This window comes from Cinclus cinclus, chromosome 15 (genome assembly GCF_963662255.1).
Source record: "Cinclus cinclus chromosome 15, bCinCin1.1, whole genome shotgun sequence".
Lineage (NCBI taxonomy): Eukaryota > Metazoa > Chordata > Aves > Passeriformes > Cinclidae > Cinclus > Cinclus cinclus.
Window position 1 is genome coordinate 9142286 of NC_085060.1, and position 17555 is coordinate 9159840.

The 17555-nt window shown below is 42.3% G+C and overlaps 1 protein-coding gene across 2 annotated transcripts in view; it reads left to right on the top strand.

The window, feature by feature from the left end:
- The window catches only part of PLS3 (plastin 3), a 49730-nt gene extending 35017 nt beyond the window's left edge, over nt 1-14713 (top strand). Inside the window, exons 3-17 of one of the 2 annotated variants that reach the window (XM_062503201.1) lie at nt 951-1114; nt 3453-3582; nt 4027-4159; nt 5478-5559; nt 6214-6379; nt 7476-7618; nt 8827-8853; nt 8966-9061; nt 9558-9753; nt 10408-10486; nt 10643-10757; nt 10877-11010; nt 11862-11985; nt 12549-12673; nt 13461-14713. In XM_062503201.1, the coding sequence (XP_062359185.1) occupies nt 951-1114; nt 3453-3582; nt 4027-4159; nt 5478-5559; nt 6214-6379; nt 7476-7618; nt 8827-8853; nt 8966-9061; nt 9558-9753; nt 10408-10486; nt 10643-10757; nt 10877-11010; nt 11862-11985; nt 12549-12673; nt 13461-13593 (1847 nt within the window). In that variant the 3' untranslated portion in view covers nt 13594-14713. The remainder of the gene's footprint in view (nt 1-950; nt 1115-3452; nt 3583-4026; nt 4160-5477; nt 5560-6213; nt 6380-7475; nt 7619-8826; nt 8854-8965; nt 9062-9557; nt 9754-10407; nt 10487-10642; nt 10758-10876; nt 11011-11861; nt 11986-12548; nt 12674-13460) is intronic. The other variant, XM_062503200.1, reaches the window with a different exon arrangement.
- Nucleotides 14714-17555: the final 2842 nt, after the last annotated feature.

Consider the following 17555-nt stretch of genomic DNA (forward strand, 5'->3'; position numbering starts at 1 on the left):
CTTGTGGACCCAACTCTGCTGAAATCTGGATACCAGTTCTGCTGTGAGTATCTCTGCTCATCCTGGTTAGCCTGGGGAAGGAGGCACCCAACCCCTGCCTGTCCATAGTGGCAGGAAAACCTCACTTTCCTGAAGAAAGTCTGGGGCTGCTGGATTTGCCATGTGTGGTCAGTAGATGTGATGATGTCCCATAGAGGTTAGGATCTGTTATGTGCAAAGCTCCAGTGTCACACTAGATTCTTTTCTTTCTCAGTCTGGTGGGTGACACTCTCACTAAACACACAGTGCTGCTGTGGCTTGCTGATAGACTGTGAAAGTGAATGTCCTTGAAGAGCATTCTTGGGCAGCAATAAAATACCTGCTTGCAATTTGTTGCCAGTGTTAATTGGAGAACATCATTGACAATGTGACAAAAATGCAACTGCAGAGCTTCCTTAGTGTTTTTAGTTCAGAAAATAAGAGGTGCTGTGTTTCATTACCATCTATTTTTAACATGCAAGGGCTGTGGTATTTAGATGTAAAAAGAGACACTCTGGAGATTGTTTGTGAAAATACAGATGTTCTGTTGTGAAACTTTAGCACCAGACTTGTCACATGTGCCCAGAGTCATCGTGGTCAGTCCTGCTTCAAAGCTGCTGTTTCCCAGAGCTGGAGGGTTCCCATGACTTGTGCTGGAACACACTCTGAGGATGTGCTGTGTGTATTTACTGTGTGCCTTTGCTTCCTACGGGTGCCTTTGAACAATGTACTCCTTGATATTTTTGGTGTGGCCATCCTGCTGTGTGCCCATGCCCTGCATGGATTCAGCAGGTCCCCAGTGTGCAGGTTGCTCTCCATAAAGCTCTTGGACATGGGGGGGTCACATTTTTGCCCCTCTGTTGAGGGTCAGTTCTGCCAGGTACAGGCAGACTAAAACTGTTCTAAAACCTGCTGCCTCTTCTCTTCCTCAGACCTCAACAGCAATGGGTTCATCTGTGACTACGAGTTGCACGAGCTGTTCAAGGAGGCCAGCCTGCCTCTCCCTGGGTACAAAGTGAGAGAGATCATCCAGAAGCTCATGATCGATGGTGACAAGAATAAAGATGGGAAGATTAGTTTTGAAGAGTTTGTCTATGTAAGTGATATTTCTGACTTGCCAGCAGCCTGGGGGGCTCCTTTTAGACTAAGCTAAGGAAGACTGCAGAAGAGTTTAAGCCCAACTTCTCAGCCACTTACCCTAATCCTAATTTTCTTTTGACAAACTGATCAATTCTGAGGACTAGCCATGTAAAAATCAGTTCCTTGTACAGACATCTGTATATAATCAGTCTTTGGTGCTGTTATTGACAGTCTTTAGATGTGGACAGAGAGGAAATATTTTTTTGTTCAAAAATCAACCAAACAAAAGGAATCCATGTGGTTTTCCTATATGATAGCTTCATTGGAGGCCAAAATACTCTTTCCACATGAGGTGACAACTAGAAAAAAAAGACTTGGAATAATCCAAGCTTACAGTATTTACTGGAAGCTATTCAGTTTTTCTGGGCTCACATATGAAGCTTGTTTTCCCCATGTATCAGTATAATTTCCTTTCTCTGTTTAATGGGACTACAAGTATTTGCTAAAGAGTTGAAAGGGCATTTCAAGACACACTTGGATTTGTGTTAGGTGCTGATCTAGGAAAATTCAAATATCTTGCCTTGAAAAGGAAGAACAGGGGTAAGGTGATAGGACAAGTTAGAGGATCAGTCTTTTTTAGTAGAAACAGGCCAAAATTAAAAAAATTATGTGTTTTTTAAAAAGTACAAGACTTCTGAGATAATGGTTCAATGTATGTTCTTCATCCTTTTGATACTCTGGTGACTTAAATGCTGAAGGAATAATTAAAGTGTGTGCAGTACATTGAGGGAGCTGTTTTCATGTCAATTAATTTTCTTGATATTTCTTAATTTGTCTTCACTCTATGTTCCTTAATTGTTTTCAGACCCTCTGAACTTTTTGAGTTCGGAGTCAACTAGTAAGTTGGAGTTTGCAGTTTGTAAACACTTGCATGCTGGGTGCATGTTTTAGCTGTTGGTTTGAGCTGGCCCATAACTCTTAACTTTGCACTAGGAAGGAAGAAATGAATCTCTTCTGTTGCGTTTGAAAGGTACCAATGATTGAGTAAAGACAAAATGTCTTAGTGCAGCTGAGGTGCACATTAGCAGCAATGCTTAGCTGTATGATTTGTACAAACTGAACTCTTGCTGTTTTCTAACAGCATTTTTGCTGGTGTTTATGGTACAAAGAATGGCATGAACTGACTTTACATTGGGACCAAGTGACTTAGTGGTACCTCAGCATTTAGAGCACATATTCTCAGGAAGATATGCAATACCAGTAGTTAACACAGGAAATTTTAAAATAAATAGATCTAAAACAAAATCCTCATGATTAAAGCCAACCAACCAGAAATCCCCTAACTTTTGGGCTCTAAGGTCTTCAGTCAGCTTTACCTGATCAACCTCTGCATTCCATCAGGAGATGATTTAACTTCACTGTATCATGATCTTGACTTGCCACCTTCCCTGTGTTTGAGGGACAGGGAAGGTAAGGTGTGACAACCAGCAGCCTGGCCCTGTAGTGATACCTCTGCAGCCTGGTGTCCTCTCCTTTTAGCAGAATCACATTGTTGTCCTGATTTACAGTGCTGTTTCATTGTCTTTTTTTTTTTTGGGGTAGTGTTCAGAGAACCTGTACACAGTTCATTTGTATTTTCAGCTTGGTTGAAACTAATTTAGTTCAGTTTTGAGGGGGTTACAGTAGGTTTTACAGCCACTAAATGTGTTTATTACTAATAGTTGCTCAGTTCAGTGTGGCCTTGGAGCCACTAACAGTGGCATCCAACCTGTGCAAATGGCATGTGCAGTCTTCCTGTGCTAAAGCATCTCTTCTGCCCTCCAGCAAGAGGTTGTTTTGCCAGTTAGCTAAAGCCTGCTGTTGAGGAAGGGGGAATCTTTACCTGAAGCACTCATTGTTACACTTTATTGCAGATTTGACTGTTATAGCCTTAAAGGAAATTATTTCTTGGGTTGTGGACAAAGTCTTTTGTAAACTAAAGTCACAGTCTCACGAGCATCTGGCTTACACAGAAAGGTTAAAATTGCACCACAGCTTTCTCAGGTTTGACCTGCTGCATGTGTTATCTGTGCTCAGACTGCAAAGGTTTAATGGGTTTTCCTTGTGGTCTCTTGAAATCTACTTGTAAATATATGTAAGGTACTTCATGCCTAATGCCTCTGTTTCAATAGACACTTGCAGTGTGTGTTTGAGAAAGTGGGATTTAATACCCCTACACACTTGCTGGGCCCTTCACATTTGCTGATTTTACTGTGAAGTTTGCTTTAAAGCTGAGAAGAAATAGCTTCTTCTGTGGTCCTTTTTGTTTTATGAAGACAAAGTTTTCTTGTCTAACAGAGCACTTTCAATTGTAGATTTTCCAAGAGGTGAAAAGCAGCGATATTGCTAAAACATTCCGAAGAGCCATTAACAGGAAGGAAGGAATCTGTGCCATTGGGGGCACCTCAGAGCTCTCCAGCGAGGGGACCCAGCACTCCTACTCAGGTACCACTCTGCTTCCCACTCTTCTCTTGGGTTTTTGGAGGTCCTATATGAAAACCAGCCCATTTCTACCACCATGCCGTATGCTGTGCTCTCGTTCTCTGAGACCTGAGTGATCTCATGTCAGGGTGAAAGCAGGACAGAATTTGTATGCTGCAAATTTAGCAGTGTATGAGTTAAATGTGTTCTTATTTTCTTCATTAATTGTGCCTGCTGATGAAGTCCTTGTGTCACACTTGAGTATGATAAGGTTAAGTAACAATTAAACAACAGGAATATTCTGATAGTTGTAAGTGAGAGTCTTCTTTCTTTAAAGTTTGTATGACTAATAAAATATGTGGTAATGATAGTGGGGCTGTTATTTCCCTGGGCTATTGTACTCTGCTTCTTTTGGGAAAATCTTTGTTTTTAAAAAACCTGTATTAAATTTACCCTTGGCTATTTTAGAGGAAGAGAAATATGCCTTTGTAAACTGGATAAACAAAGCCCTGGAAAATGATCCTGACTGTAGACATGTTATTCCAATGAACCCAAATACAGATGACCTGTTCAAAGCTGTGGGAGATGGGATTGTGCTATGGTAAGTCATGATGGCTCCTGAATGAAAAAAAATTAACCAAACAAAGAAGTCAAAAATCAGCAAGATAACTTTCCAAAACCGTGTAGTTAGGGGAATTTTCATCCCATTCTCGTCTGGTTTTGTGACTGGTGTGTGTGTGCATAACGTTTTGCACATATAAAAAGAGGCTCAGTCTCTCAGGCTTTCATTGCCATTGTGTGATGTCTCAGCTTTGGTGCCAGCTGATATTTTCACCCAGTGCTTTTGTTTGGGCTTGAGACTGAGTTTGCTGAGGGGGCAGGAGGTGCTTTGCGGGAGCGGGAGTTGTCCTGGTGCAAACTCAGCCTGGTGCTGGGTAACTTGAAGAGGGCACATGTGATAAATAGCCCATTCTCGTGGATGTCCAGGCAGACAGTGTCCTCTGTGGGAATGTTAGTGACCCTATTATGCATTAACCCAAAAATGCATTTTCTGGGGATCTTCTTGTTCTTTTTAATAACTGCACTAAGTAAGTTAGGTGACTTATTCAGTTACATGTTGAGAACAGAAGGCATCCAGGGCTGCTAAATACCAGCAACCTTCTGTGTGTGAGGTTTTCGTTGGTTTTATGGGTTAGGTTCATTTGTTTTATTGTAAGTGAATTAATGTAGTGGAGAACTGGATCAACCTGGAACTTCAGTAACTCTGTATCAATACACAAAGTAAAGTTCAAGTGAGTTACCTTTAATTTATTTTATTTTTAAACTTTAGCTCGTGGTGCATATTTTTAGTTTATTTATTTCCCAAGTTTCAAGTCATTCATGGCTTTAGGCAAAGACTGAACTGAGTAGGAAGTAGTTCACAATATAAAGTTTAAATTTGCCATATTTTGTGTTGATTAAAATTTCATTGTGCTCACATGCTCCCCACTGAGTTCTCCAAGTGTCTGTTCTTTTTTTTGGGGCAGGTTTTCTTGCCAGCAGTAGTAAACCTTTGCAATAGGAGGAAGTTTGTTGTCTTACTAGAATGTGTGGTGGGTGTCAGCAGAGCAGTGAGTCTTCACTAGTTCAGGTACTGCACTGTGAATAATTCATGTGCTCTTTTTGCTCCAGCAGCTGAGATCAGTAGTGGCTGGGAATATGTTTAAAGTTTCAGGCTTAGCTATTAGTTACAAATACATTCTTGATAATGTAAATATTAACTTCTGATTTATGCAATCTTGGTTTTTATGAAAAAAATTTGCACAAAGACAGGTAGGCTAAAGGAAATGTGCTGGGGTGAGTATTGTCACAGTGCATTGAGTTTTGTTCAGGTTAAATACTAAATGTTGTTCAAATGTCACTGTTTTTCCTCCTAACAGCAAAATGATCAATCTTTCTGTTCCTGACACAATTGATGAAAGAGCAATTAATAAGAAGAAACTCACACCATTTATAATTCAGGTATAAAGCATTTCTGTATTTTATTTTCTGAAATTTGTATTAAGATAGAATTAATAAATGTAGCATGGTGGCTCAAGGCATTATTGTGGAATATGGGAAAAGAACAAGTTTTATAGTTTCTGTTTAATTATTAAAGGCAGTTTAGTACCATGTATAATTGACAGTTCTGTGGGCATGGTTCAAAAATGCTGAATTAATGACAAAATGGGTAAAATGTTATGCAGATATGATATTGCTGTGGTGATTATATACAGCACTGTCTTTTTTAAACAATGTGATTATTGGTGTTATCTATGAATAATTTCATACTAGGGCAGGTTGTTTTTGTGAGGATGCCTTTGTGTATGTGTGTGTGTTTAGATTAGCACTTCTCTAGCCTTATTCTTGTTGATGCCACGAGATGCAACTAACTCAAGAGGCTGAAACTAAATACCAGAGGCTGAAATTAAACCCTGGTGCCTAGTTTAGTTATTGATTCAGCTGCTGCCACCACAGCTCTCTTAAAACTTCAGCTGGAGAGTGACCAGGAGTTTTTTCCTCTGAGCTGCTGCTGTTGGAGCAAGGACAAGGGGGAAACCTCCGCTCTGCTGGTGCTGGATGAAAGGGACAGCAGCATCTCATGGACTGTGTCTGACTGGGCTTTGCTGTTTGCAGGAGAACCTGAACCTGGCCTTGAATTCTGCATCTGCCATCGGCTGTCATGTTGTTAATATTGGAGCAGAGGACTTGAGGGAAGGGAAGCCCCACCTGGTCCTTGGGCTCCTCTGGCAGATCATCAAGATTGGATTGTTTGCTGACATCGAGCTCAGCAGAAATGAAGGTAAATTAAATTCTAAGTGATTACTTCTAAAGCGTGAACACAGCATTGCTTGTCCTGTCAGCCCCACCCCTGCCACTGCCTCTTCCTCCCTCCTCTCTGCTGAAGGAAGGATCATCAGGGCATGTGCCAAGCTGAATGTTCTCCAGGCTGTTTGTAGCTGTGCAGCAGGTTCATGCAGGTGGGTTGTGCCATCCTGGTGATGGGTATCAGCCTTGGAGAACTGGCTGAGCACCAGCCTGTAAGTCAAGATGCAGCTTGGCTTGAGCCTGGTAGTGAATGAGCACATTGCTTGGTGATACCCTAGGCTGCTCCACCTGCAGGTTCCTAATAGTGTTGGGATGTGGCAAAAGCTGCTTGGATCCTTTTAGGATTATAGACAATTGCATATGTTTCTCAAAAAATAAAATAAAGAGGGGGGCTTCAGGTCTGTGGTAGTTATTTGTTTCTAAAATCCTCCTTGCTACTGTCAGTGGTGCAGCTTGAGCTCTCGTTTTGTCATTGGTGGTGAGAGACTGATGCTGCAGATGTCTCCCTGCACTCACTCAGTCCTGCATGAGAGCCTCCAAAATTTAAACTTTTCAAATCATCTGAAGAGCTCTGATATTCCTGCATGTGCTATCAGAGCATCCAGATGGATGGAAGGGCTTCAGTGTCTTCTATTTAAGCTTCCCCATCATGAAGTGTTGACATTGTTTGGCTTAGATTGAAAATTCATGGCAAAGGAAGCACTGGCCAGCTGAAAGGGTGCTCATCTTGGCTTCTCTGGGTTTTTTTAACAGTGCTTATGAAACTGCTTGGAAGCATTTTTCATTGAGATAGAAGTGCATTTGCATATAGCTTCCTGTCATCAGCTTAAAAGACTGCACATAAAGTCCAGAGAATTTTGTTATACAAGAAAAGGGGAAATACTTTTTACACATATTTTTCTAGATAATTTATACTCCTCTCTGTGTAACAACCAGCTCAGGAAAACTCTGCTAATACCCAGAATATTTTGACATAATCAGTAGTTGGTATTGTATCCCCCAACATCTTGCTGCAGCTTGTATTCTGGCATGCAAGTTTGACTCTTCCCTCACAATCTTTTTTCTTGTAGCACTTGCTGCCTTACTTCGTGATGGTGAAAATCTGGAGGACCTTATGAAATTATCCCCAGAAGAGCTGCTCCTAAGATGGGCCAACTACCATCTGGAGAATGCAGGCTGGCACAAAATCAGTAACTTCAGCTCAGATATCAAGGTACCAAAGCTCTCCTGATTTGCAGTGCTTGGTAAAAGACTGGGAGCTGGACTGGGATGTGTTTGCATGTGTAAATGAGGCCTTTCATCCTCAGGCAGGACCTTTCTTGACCCTAATACACCAAATGGTCTTACTAGGGGTTTTTTGGATGCTGTATATGAGGTCCTGCAGTGCTGTTCTCTCTTGCCATGAGGATGAGCCCAGTGTTGAGCTGTCTGTTTCCTCCAGTGCTGTTGTTGTGTGTTTTAATCAACTATGAAGCTGGCATTACTTATATATTTTCAAATGTCCTTGATCCATATTTTGATAGAAATAACAGGGGAAAAATGCTTCTCTGGAGAGTGAGACTTCCCCATACTCTTGGCAGGTGATGGCATTTCATCTAAAATGTTGTGGGCTGGAGAGAGGAAGGGAAGCAAGACCTTGTTCTTCACACTGGGTTTAGTAGGAATGGGAGTGGGGACTCTTAAAGCTGCTTTTCATGTGTGAGTGGAGGCACTGGTGAGAAATGGAGGATGGTGACTCCCGGTCAGAATGGGGCATCTGGACACTGGTCTCAGCAGCTTTCTGGAGATTATTCACATGGCCAGCAGTTTCAAGTAGGAGAAAGAAGTTTGAGATAGAAGTTTGAGATAGAAAACAAAACAAACAAATCACTGGGGTGTATGGGAGAGCACAGATCTGATCTGTTGTGTGCATGTGTGCATGGTCACTCTTATTTCCGGCTTCAGAATTACCTCCAGTTTTGCTGATAGCTGTTGGCTTTTATGCTGAGGTCTTCCTTAGTGCTGAGGACTAAAAGGACGTGTAGTTGATAAATAATCACTACAGCTATTGGCTTCTCCTGGTTTGTGACCATCCCTGGCCTCTCTCCTCTAAGCTGTTCTAGTTAATGCATAGGCGCAGAAGAAAATGTTCAGACATTTTATAGTCTGCATTTTGCTTGGAATTTATCTTCACTGAGCCATTTTCATCATTGCTGTGGCAGTAGGAATGGCTGCCTTGTAGGGCTGCCTTGGGGCATCTGGGGGCCATGAGTGTGAGCAGTGTGGGGTCATTGCCTTCTCCAGCCACTGCAGAGGTGGCTGTGACACCAGAGCTTGCAGCAAACAGTCAAACTGCATAATTGTCATCTTAAATATTTCTAACCTTTTCCCTTTGTTTCCTTTCCTGCTGCCTGGATTTCTACCATTGTGCTCTTTTTTAAGCTTACAGATTTTGGCAATTCAGTAAAGGTACATAAGCCAATTATGCACGGTGACTTGTTAAAAATGAGCTTGAAATGAATTGTTACGGTGTATTCACTGCTGTGCAGGAGACCTGAATTTTCTTTTTCATTCATTTCAGGATTCCAGAGCCTATTTCCATCTTCTCAATCAAATTGCACCCAAAGGGCAGAAGGAAGGAGAGCCTCAGATTGATATTAACATGTCAGGTTTCAATGTAAGTATCCAGGCTGTCATGTTTTCATCCTGTAGAATCATGAACTACCTGTACCCTATCATTGCCCCATGACATCTGGGTAACCTGGTATTTTAATTTCTAGAGCATGGTCGTGTGTCAGTGACCATGTGCACACCTCAGGGGTGTGCTCAATGAGTGCTTGCTGACAGCCTGGTCACTACCCTCCAATTAATGAGATGGTTGAGAAATCCTTTGTGGGCTTGCTCCATTTGAACCACCAGTTTCCAAAAGCATTAAAATTTGACAGCATGTGAGCTCAGAAAGCACCATGTTAAGAAAAATAGCAAGACAAGGCATGACAATGGCCCAGCAGCAGGGGTTGTCGTGTGTGCCTCATCTCTTCGCTTGGTTAGTGACTGATGCTAAATTTGCTGTCCAAATCTGGACATTGTTCCAGGTAGTGGTCAGGAGCTTCCCATGTGCTTTGTAGCCCAGTGTGTTCCATGACAGCTCTTGTCCACTGCATCCCTGGCAGGAGAAGGATGACCTGCGGAGGGCAGAGTACATGCTGCAGCAGGCGGATCGGCTCGGCTGCCGCCAGTTCGTCACACCGGCTGATGTGGTCAGTGGCAACCCCAAGCTGAACCTGGCCTTCGTTGCCAACCTGTTCAACAAGTACCCAGCACTTACCAAGCCTGAAAACCAGGACATCGACTGGACCCTTTTGGAAGGTGATGGCCGTATCAGTCACAGAATTAGTCGTGGGGGGGGTGGTTATCTAAAGTAAACAGTTGTGTCACTGGAGGCTGTACCCTTCAGAGGTCTCTCCGTTGAAGTAACACCTATGATTTGAGGCTTCAGTGCTGCAGTGGTTGTTTACTCATGTGGGGCAGATGAGAAGGGCACTTGGCACCCTGTCAAGGTGCTCTGACCCTGTTGTGGAGCCTGAATCTGTAGAAACACTGCCCATCGCTCACTAGGATGGGGAATTTGGTTTTGCCATTTCCTGTGATGGGCAAGAAAACCTCAGAAATGCAGTGGGATGTTCATGGGAGCACTAATTGTTGGCACAACTGGGACTGGGCTGCAACAGCAGTTAGCTAACACCCGCGTGAAAGACTTTTCTGCTCCTTTTTTTTTTTTTGCAGAAAGTGCAAAAGGCTCTTCTGAGGCCTGAGAAATCAAAATTATACCTGAGACTAGATAGCAGGGTCACCCTCATCCTTTGAAAAATTATAGTAGAAAAAAAAAAAAAAAATACACTTTCTCTGCTCAAAGCCTCCTGGTGAGCTCTGCTGCTTAAAGCTCCCTGCCTTGCAAGGTGAAAATCCCTGCTCAGCTTTGAGCTTGCAGAATTAGCAGTGTACCTGTTTTCCATCCTGTAGGAGAGACGCGTGAGGAACGGACCTTCCGCAACTGGATGAACTCCCTTGGTGTGAACCCCCACGTAAATCACCTCTATGGGTAAGCTTTGGGCTCTTGGGAGACCCAGCTTTTTTTTCTTTTTAGGGTTGTTGTTGAAATTACAATCACTTGTAAAGAATAGTAATTATTCATGATGTGACAAAGAGTGCACTCAAATCTCAAAACATTAGATTTAATCCATGTTCTGCACTTTAGTGATCTCCAAGATGCACTGGTAATACTACAATTGTATGAAAAGATCAAAGTTCCTGTTGACTGGAATAAGGTTAACAAGCCTCCGTACCCTAAACTTGGAGCAAATATGAAAAAGGTAAGCATGTCAAAAAACTGTAAAGGAAGCCATGGACACTAGAAATTCCTATTTAAGGCTTCCACTCAAGTGAGTATGCTTATGAGTGATTTTTCTGTTTAAACTCTTGTCCTGTGTAGCTGGAAAACTGTAACTATGCTGTAGACTTGGGAAAGCATCCGGCTAAATTCTCTCTGGTTGGCATCGGAGGGCAAGACCTGAATGATGGAAACCCAACGCTGACACTGGCCTTGGTCTGGCAGTTGATGAGAAGGTAGGACCCCTCTCAAATATGTGAAACTTGTGAATGGAGTACAAAATTTGGGAAGTTTCTTCCATGAGCAGCACATGGAACAGGTCACCCAGAATGACTGTGAAACCTCTGTTCTTTGAGGGGTATCTGAGGCACACCTGGACAAAACTGTGATAGACCTGCACATGAGAGGCTGGAGCAGACACTTCTGGACAGCCTGTTGGTGAACCTGTGATCATCCTGTCACAAGGCTCACTTTTCCTTCACCTGCTCAAGTCAGGCCCACAAGCAGAAATCCTGAGCAGGAGCATTACAGAACTTTTATGTTCTGATTTTTAATTGGAAGTTGAGAGGGAAACATGCTGGGGCTGCTTCATAGCCCTCTTTTTTGCATTGGAATGGGGGAAAGAAGAAAGCTAATAACAGATAAAATTGATCTTCCTGTTACGGAGTTCTGAAGAATTGTAAGATTATGCAAATATACATCTGGAAAAAAGGTGCATGGTAGCTCCTAATTTGACATTAGAGGTCTGAATGCCACCTCCGGAGGTAATCCACATCTTTTAGGTAATGTATTACCCCTATGGAGCAAATGCTCAGTGGTCAAACAGTTTAACAAGTGTCCTGAGCCCAGGCAATTTTGTGAGCTCCTATTAAAGAACGTGAAATGCTAGAAAGATGAAATGCTTTAACAGAAATCACACTTCAGATAAGAGATATAGTTCTTTCTTTTTTGCTAAAGGAGTTTAAAAAAACCCCAAACCCTGAGACTATGTAAAGACTTTCCAAGCTGCTGTGGTTCATGTTGCATCCTGGCTATGTGGCTTTGTCCTGGCACTGTGCCTAATCTTGTTCTCTCTGCTGATTTTCAGGTACACACTGAATGTCCTTGAGGACCTGGGTGATGGTCAGAAAGCCAACGATGACATTATAGTCAGCTGGGTAAATCAGACCCTGAAAGAAGCTGGCAAGTCCACCTCCATCCAGAATTTCAAGGTGCAGGTTCCCTTCTTGCCTACAAAAGGAGACGAGTGCCCAAAATTTGTTTCCTCAGTTGGAGGAGCAGCAGGGGCATCTTAGAAAGGAGTTTAAACAGGACAGGATTCAGTTTATACTGGTAGTAGTGTGGCTTCAAGCTACAAGACAGGAGACTGTTTAGGACAGCCCATAGTGGGGAATAGTGGCAGAGGAGGGAGGGAGAGGGTGGTCAGGATCTGGGGCAGAGAGGGGAGTTGAGATACTGGCACGCAAACTGGTGTGCAGTTGTAGGTGAGCATTGTGCCGTGGGCTGTGCTCAGCAGGGCAGAGCTGCTGCCTGCACAGTGATTACTTCTTTGGATTTTCAGAGCACTTGCAGTAAATTGGAGTAATAGTATTGTCACCAAAGGTGAGGCAGAAGTTTGGTTTTCCCTCTGGTCCACCTGGGAATAGTCACTAACACTGCTGCTTTGAAAAAGCTCATTTGAAACTTCTTTGGTTGCACGTTGCAGTTGAATTGAAGTGAGATTTTTGCTTTAAGGATTGCACACTCTTTACTTCTCTGTCATTGTATTCTCTAGGACAAGACTATCAGCACGAGCTTGGCAGTTGTGGATTTAATTGATGCCATCCAGCCTGGTTGTATCAACTATGACCTAGTAAAGACTGGTCACCTATCGGAAGATGACAAACAAAATAATGCTAAGTAAGTTTGCTCTCCCAAAAGCTGTTTTGCATTGAAAAGGGTGCACATTCAATGTGCTGGCCACAAGCTGCAGGTGTTTTGACCATGCTTCTTTGCTGTGGTTTTCAGTCTCTTTTAGCACTTTTTACACAGGCAGCACTTACTGAAATCGAGTTGCTGTGCTTGCCCGTGACGCTGGAGGGAGCAGCTGGCTGAACTCTGGATTGCTGAGAGAAATGCAGAGAGCTCTGGCAGTTCCTACCAGCTCTTTGTTCAGGCATTTGAAGTGTTCAGCTGGTGGCTCAGAGTTTTGAAATTGAACCCTTGTATGTGTTATGTCTTGTTGAGTCATCACAGATTGTCAAGTTTAAAGTATGCCTATTAAAACATGCCTTTGAAATGTGTGTTCTGTGACTGTTCTGCAGTGGCAGAATGACGGCAAAATTTCTGGCAGATGATAGTCTCACTTTGCTTTTCATAAGGAGCAAACAGAAAAGGGAGTGTTACATGATTAATCCTTCATTATATATGCTATTAGCCCTAACAAATATTAATTAAGATTTTTAACTGTTGGTAAAGTGGACTTGACCTTCAAAGGTCAATTCCCACATTAAAAACACATCATCATGGAAAAGGAAAACGGCAAAAGATGAGAAAAACGTGTAAAACAAAAGGATGTGGTGTGATTAAACTGTTCTACATCTCGAATCTCAATAAAGAATAGGTGAAATTGGTTTGGATGGGGCAGGATTTGACTTGTCATTTGCTGGTCTCAGTGCTGACCATCTCATCTTTCCATGGTGAATAGGTATGCTGTGTCCATGGCAAGAAGAATTGGTGCCAGAGTTTATGCTCTTCCAGAAGATCTCGTGGAGGTGAAGCCAAAGATGGTCATGACCGTGTTTGCCTGCTTGATGGGCAGAGGAATGAAGCGAGTATAAAAGGGATGATCCATGTAAAGAAAAAAAAAAAAACAAAATGCAACAAAAACCCAACCTGCCACCCTGGGTGCATGAGTAGCAGATCGGCTGTGACCATGTTGAAATGCTGTTGGCCTTGGAACTGTTGAAGTTCAAAGGACTTTGTTTTGCTTTGCAAGACAAATTTATCAAAATTCTCAGGGGGAGGAGTCTTAACCAACAGACATGCTCTTTTCCCAAAGGAAAGTTAACTTATCAAGAGCTCACAGAAATGCATTCATAGCAGACCTGCATCTTGCAATATTGCTCTGGAGCTGTTTTCACTCCATTATTTCTCAGATACTTGATGTGTGGTTTTTTTACCCTTGAGGGCTATAAGGTGGTTGGTATGAGTTGTAATGGAAACAAATCTAATTTCTATTTGCAGTCCACTTTAATTTCTGTCATACAGTCCAAGCACATTTTAGGTTTGACCACATCCTTAATTTTGCAAATAAAGCTACAGTACAAGTTGGGACCTGCAGGCCAGCTCGCAATGCTAAATGAGAAATGTGTAATTAGGAAGATGTACTTCCTCTGGTATTCTTTGTACATGGTGCTTTTTTGTACATCTAACTATTTTGATTACTTTACAAATAAAGCATGGCAGTTTTTTCTCTTGCTGCTTATAAAAAGGTTTTTTTTTTGTTTGTTTGTTTTTTAAGGTTATATTACGTATGATAATACCACCATCCTTGGACCTCTTGCAGTAACATATGATCATGTTGCTGATGGCACAGTTACACCTGAGAGTGGAAGTGAATGCATTTTTGTATGCATCTTGGTTCAGTTCTGTGCACCTGGAAAATAATTTTTACAAAAATCTGCATGAAAATTATAACTTTTTTATTTAAAATGCTGTTAGATACAAAACCATACTACATTGTGGAGAGGTTTTGTCCAGGGAAGAGGCAAATGGTATAAACAGCAGGGTTCAATAAAGTGAACAGCAAATGTGCTGGAATATAAAATTATTTTTACAGATAAATGGAAGCATTGTCGCCAAAGAAGGAAGATGCTGTATCCATAGGATTTAATAGTCTCTTGCTTTGGCAAGCTGTTTGCTATATTTTTGAGATCATATTGCTATTCCAAGCTATTCAAAGTGATGTAATATGGTGGCAAAGCATTAGTTGAAATAAAAACATTTAAATACATGCTTCTCTCCTTATTTGCACTGACCCAGCATGGCAGCCTGTGTTCAGTTGCAGCTGGTGCTCTGGGCTGCAGTGCCATACACAATCTTTCTTTATCTTCAGTGGCCTGATGTAAATCTGACACTAGGTACCGGTGCTTCAGAGCATGTTCAGGGGTTGGTGCTGCTGGGAGCAGAGCAGGGAAAGGTCCCTTAAAAGCAAAGTTAGTTTGAACCACCAGCTTCTGTATTGTTGTGCTTTGGGGGCTTCAGAGGTTAACATTTGTATGAGGGCTAATTGAGTGAAAGGGACTTAGTTTTTCTATGTGTGGGAGATGAAAAAAGGGCAGGTGTTGAAGAAGAGGGATTTGACAGGGAGCTGAAGAGGGGCTGGGGCACCTGGGAGGAGATGAGCAGGAGCCCTGCCTGCTGCAGGGGTGAGGGCATGGGCTGCAGTGGCACCAGCTGGGAGTGCTCCCTGCTCTGGGTGTGGAGTGTCAGCAAACCACCCCAGTGACTCCCTGCATGAAGCCTTGTGCAGAACTGGCTGGGAACTTTCCACTGGTACAATATTTTTTTCACAAGAAAAGTATGCTAACGAAGCTTCCCATAGGAAATTGCATGTTTTCACTCAAGATGGAGTGATGTACCATAAGTAGAGTCACAGGCATGCCACTGAAACAGTGTTCTGGTGATTTATGGCACTGGCTGGGGGCGTGGTGTAGTTAAGGCCAAAATTCTTGGGCTTTGGAAACGGCCATGTGCATCTGTCTCCTGTCTTTCCTCTTTTGTTCCTGGTACCAGATTAAAGAGGGAGAAATGGGTACTTTGACAATTACAGAATGGGAAAGCATCTCCTTGTGCTGGATGTATTTAAGAAAGAAAAGTTTGGGGTCCAAGCAAGGTGGACCTCTCACACTGAAGGTCCAGTGCAGGGCAATCAGGACAAACCCAGTGCTTTCTCTCCAGTAAACACTCTTAACAAGCAGGTTTTCAAATAGTTTGTTTTGTCAAACACACCTACAGTTTCCAACTTTTGCACTTTAATATTATTTGTTAGTATTTTTACTTTGTTTTGCTTCTTCAATTATGTGCTTTTTATTTTCAAGGGCTTTTTTTAGCAGTGTCAGCTTTGTTCATAATGATTTTTTTTAAACAGCTGGACTTGCTTCTGCCCTTGTAAGTGCATGTTGTCCTTATCCTTAATCTTAAGGTCCTCCTTCAAATGTCTTCACAAGCCCAGACTGCCTTCTCAGGGCCTGTGTTTTCTGGTCTCTTATATTCCTTGCAAGTTTTATTTTTTGTGGATTAAAAATGTAGCCACATGTTCTCCCTGAGCATACTGTGTATAACTGTTAAATATTTATATGAGTTTTTGTCATGGCACAGAGGAAGCAATTTAGTTGTGCTCCTGTTACTGTTTAATGAGGTGGTGGTATAAAAGTGGAAGGAATGTTTTCTCAAAGTGTTCCAAGAAGACAAGGCTCTTGTTTATATAGATTTTTCATCAATTTGTATTATTCAATGAAAAAATCTAATCTTTTAGGGACTCAAGAAATTGCTGAGGTGAACTTTGCTTGCTTTTTTTTTGCTTCTCCCTTTTTCTACTGCAGCTTGATAGAGAGGAATGCAAAAGCAAGAAACGAGCTGTAGGTTTTTTTTCCCATTGCTTCCCAAAGCATGTGAAGCTGAATAAAGTGAGGATGGTGAAACAGCACAAACAATATAAGCAAAAAATTTGTGTTGACTGTTAAATACCTTGCACAAACCTAATCACAAATGTAACGAGGATGCAGAATATGTGGTTTTGTTGTGAAGCCCCACTTCATCCCTTCCCTGGTACAACAGCAAAGGTTGGTCTTGTTCTGCACTCCATGGCAGGTTTCCCATGTCAAATTGTGCTAATTTATGTGTTTTCAGCCCTAAACAAGGGTTTATTTCTCTCTTACCTCTTATCAGCTTAGGATAATTCCTCTAAGGACAGGGACAAATGTGGTGTGTCTGGCACACATTCCATTGCTTCCTTCTGCAAGCACCCAGTAAACATTGGATAAGGGTTTTTAATGTACCTGCACAAATGGAAAATTCCATTTGGGAGAATGGAGACGGTTGATCTGTGTCTTCCAGCAGTGAAGGGAGGCAGACTGGGGGTATGTCACTGGAATTGTGCTGTGACAGAGCTCCTTGACAGCATGCAGGGAGACACAACTTGTACAGACCATGACTGAGACAAACTACCTCTTTGCAGGGGTAAATGCAGAGCCATGTTAGCTGAGGTTTAGTGCTCTGAGGAGCAGCTGAGTGATAAAAAGTTTTACATGGTGGTGTAAACACTGTCTTGCATTCTAACAGCAGAGATCCCTGTGTGCCTGCTGTGGAAAGGTACCACATGCTCACAGTGACACTGTTGGACAGGGCCTTTTCTAAGGACTCCAGATATACTGAAGCACGTGCAATTTATTCCTATTTCAGCAATACTCACGATATGCCCAGTATAGGCTGGGCACAGGAAGGCAACCCCTCCCAGGGAGGTCACACCTGGCTGTGGTCAGCTGGGAAAGGGGGAGGACAGAGTGGAACATGCTTCCCAGCCCCACATCACCAGCCCTGAACTTGCTAATGTGAGAATTACATTAAAGTTTGATGTTAGCATTTCAGATTAGAGTATTGCCCATGAATGAAATAATTCATTTCTATATAATAAAATACCTTTATTTCCACATAAAACCCACCTGTCGTGAAAACCATTGTTCATAAACAAATTTCAAGAGCATAGAGAAGTAGCCTCCACTTTATAACTGAAACACCA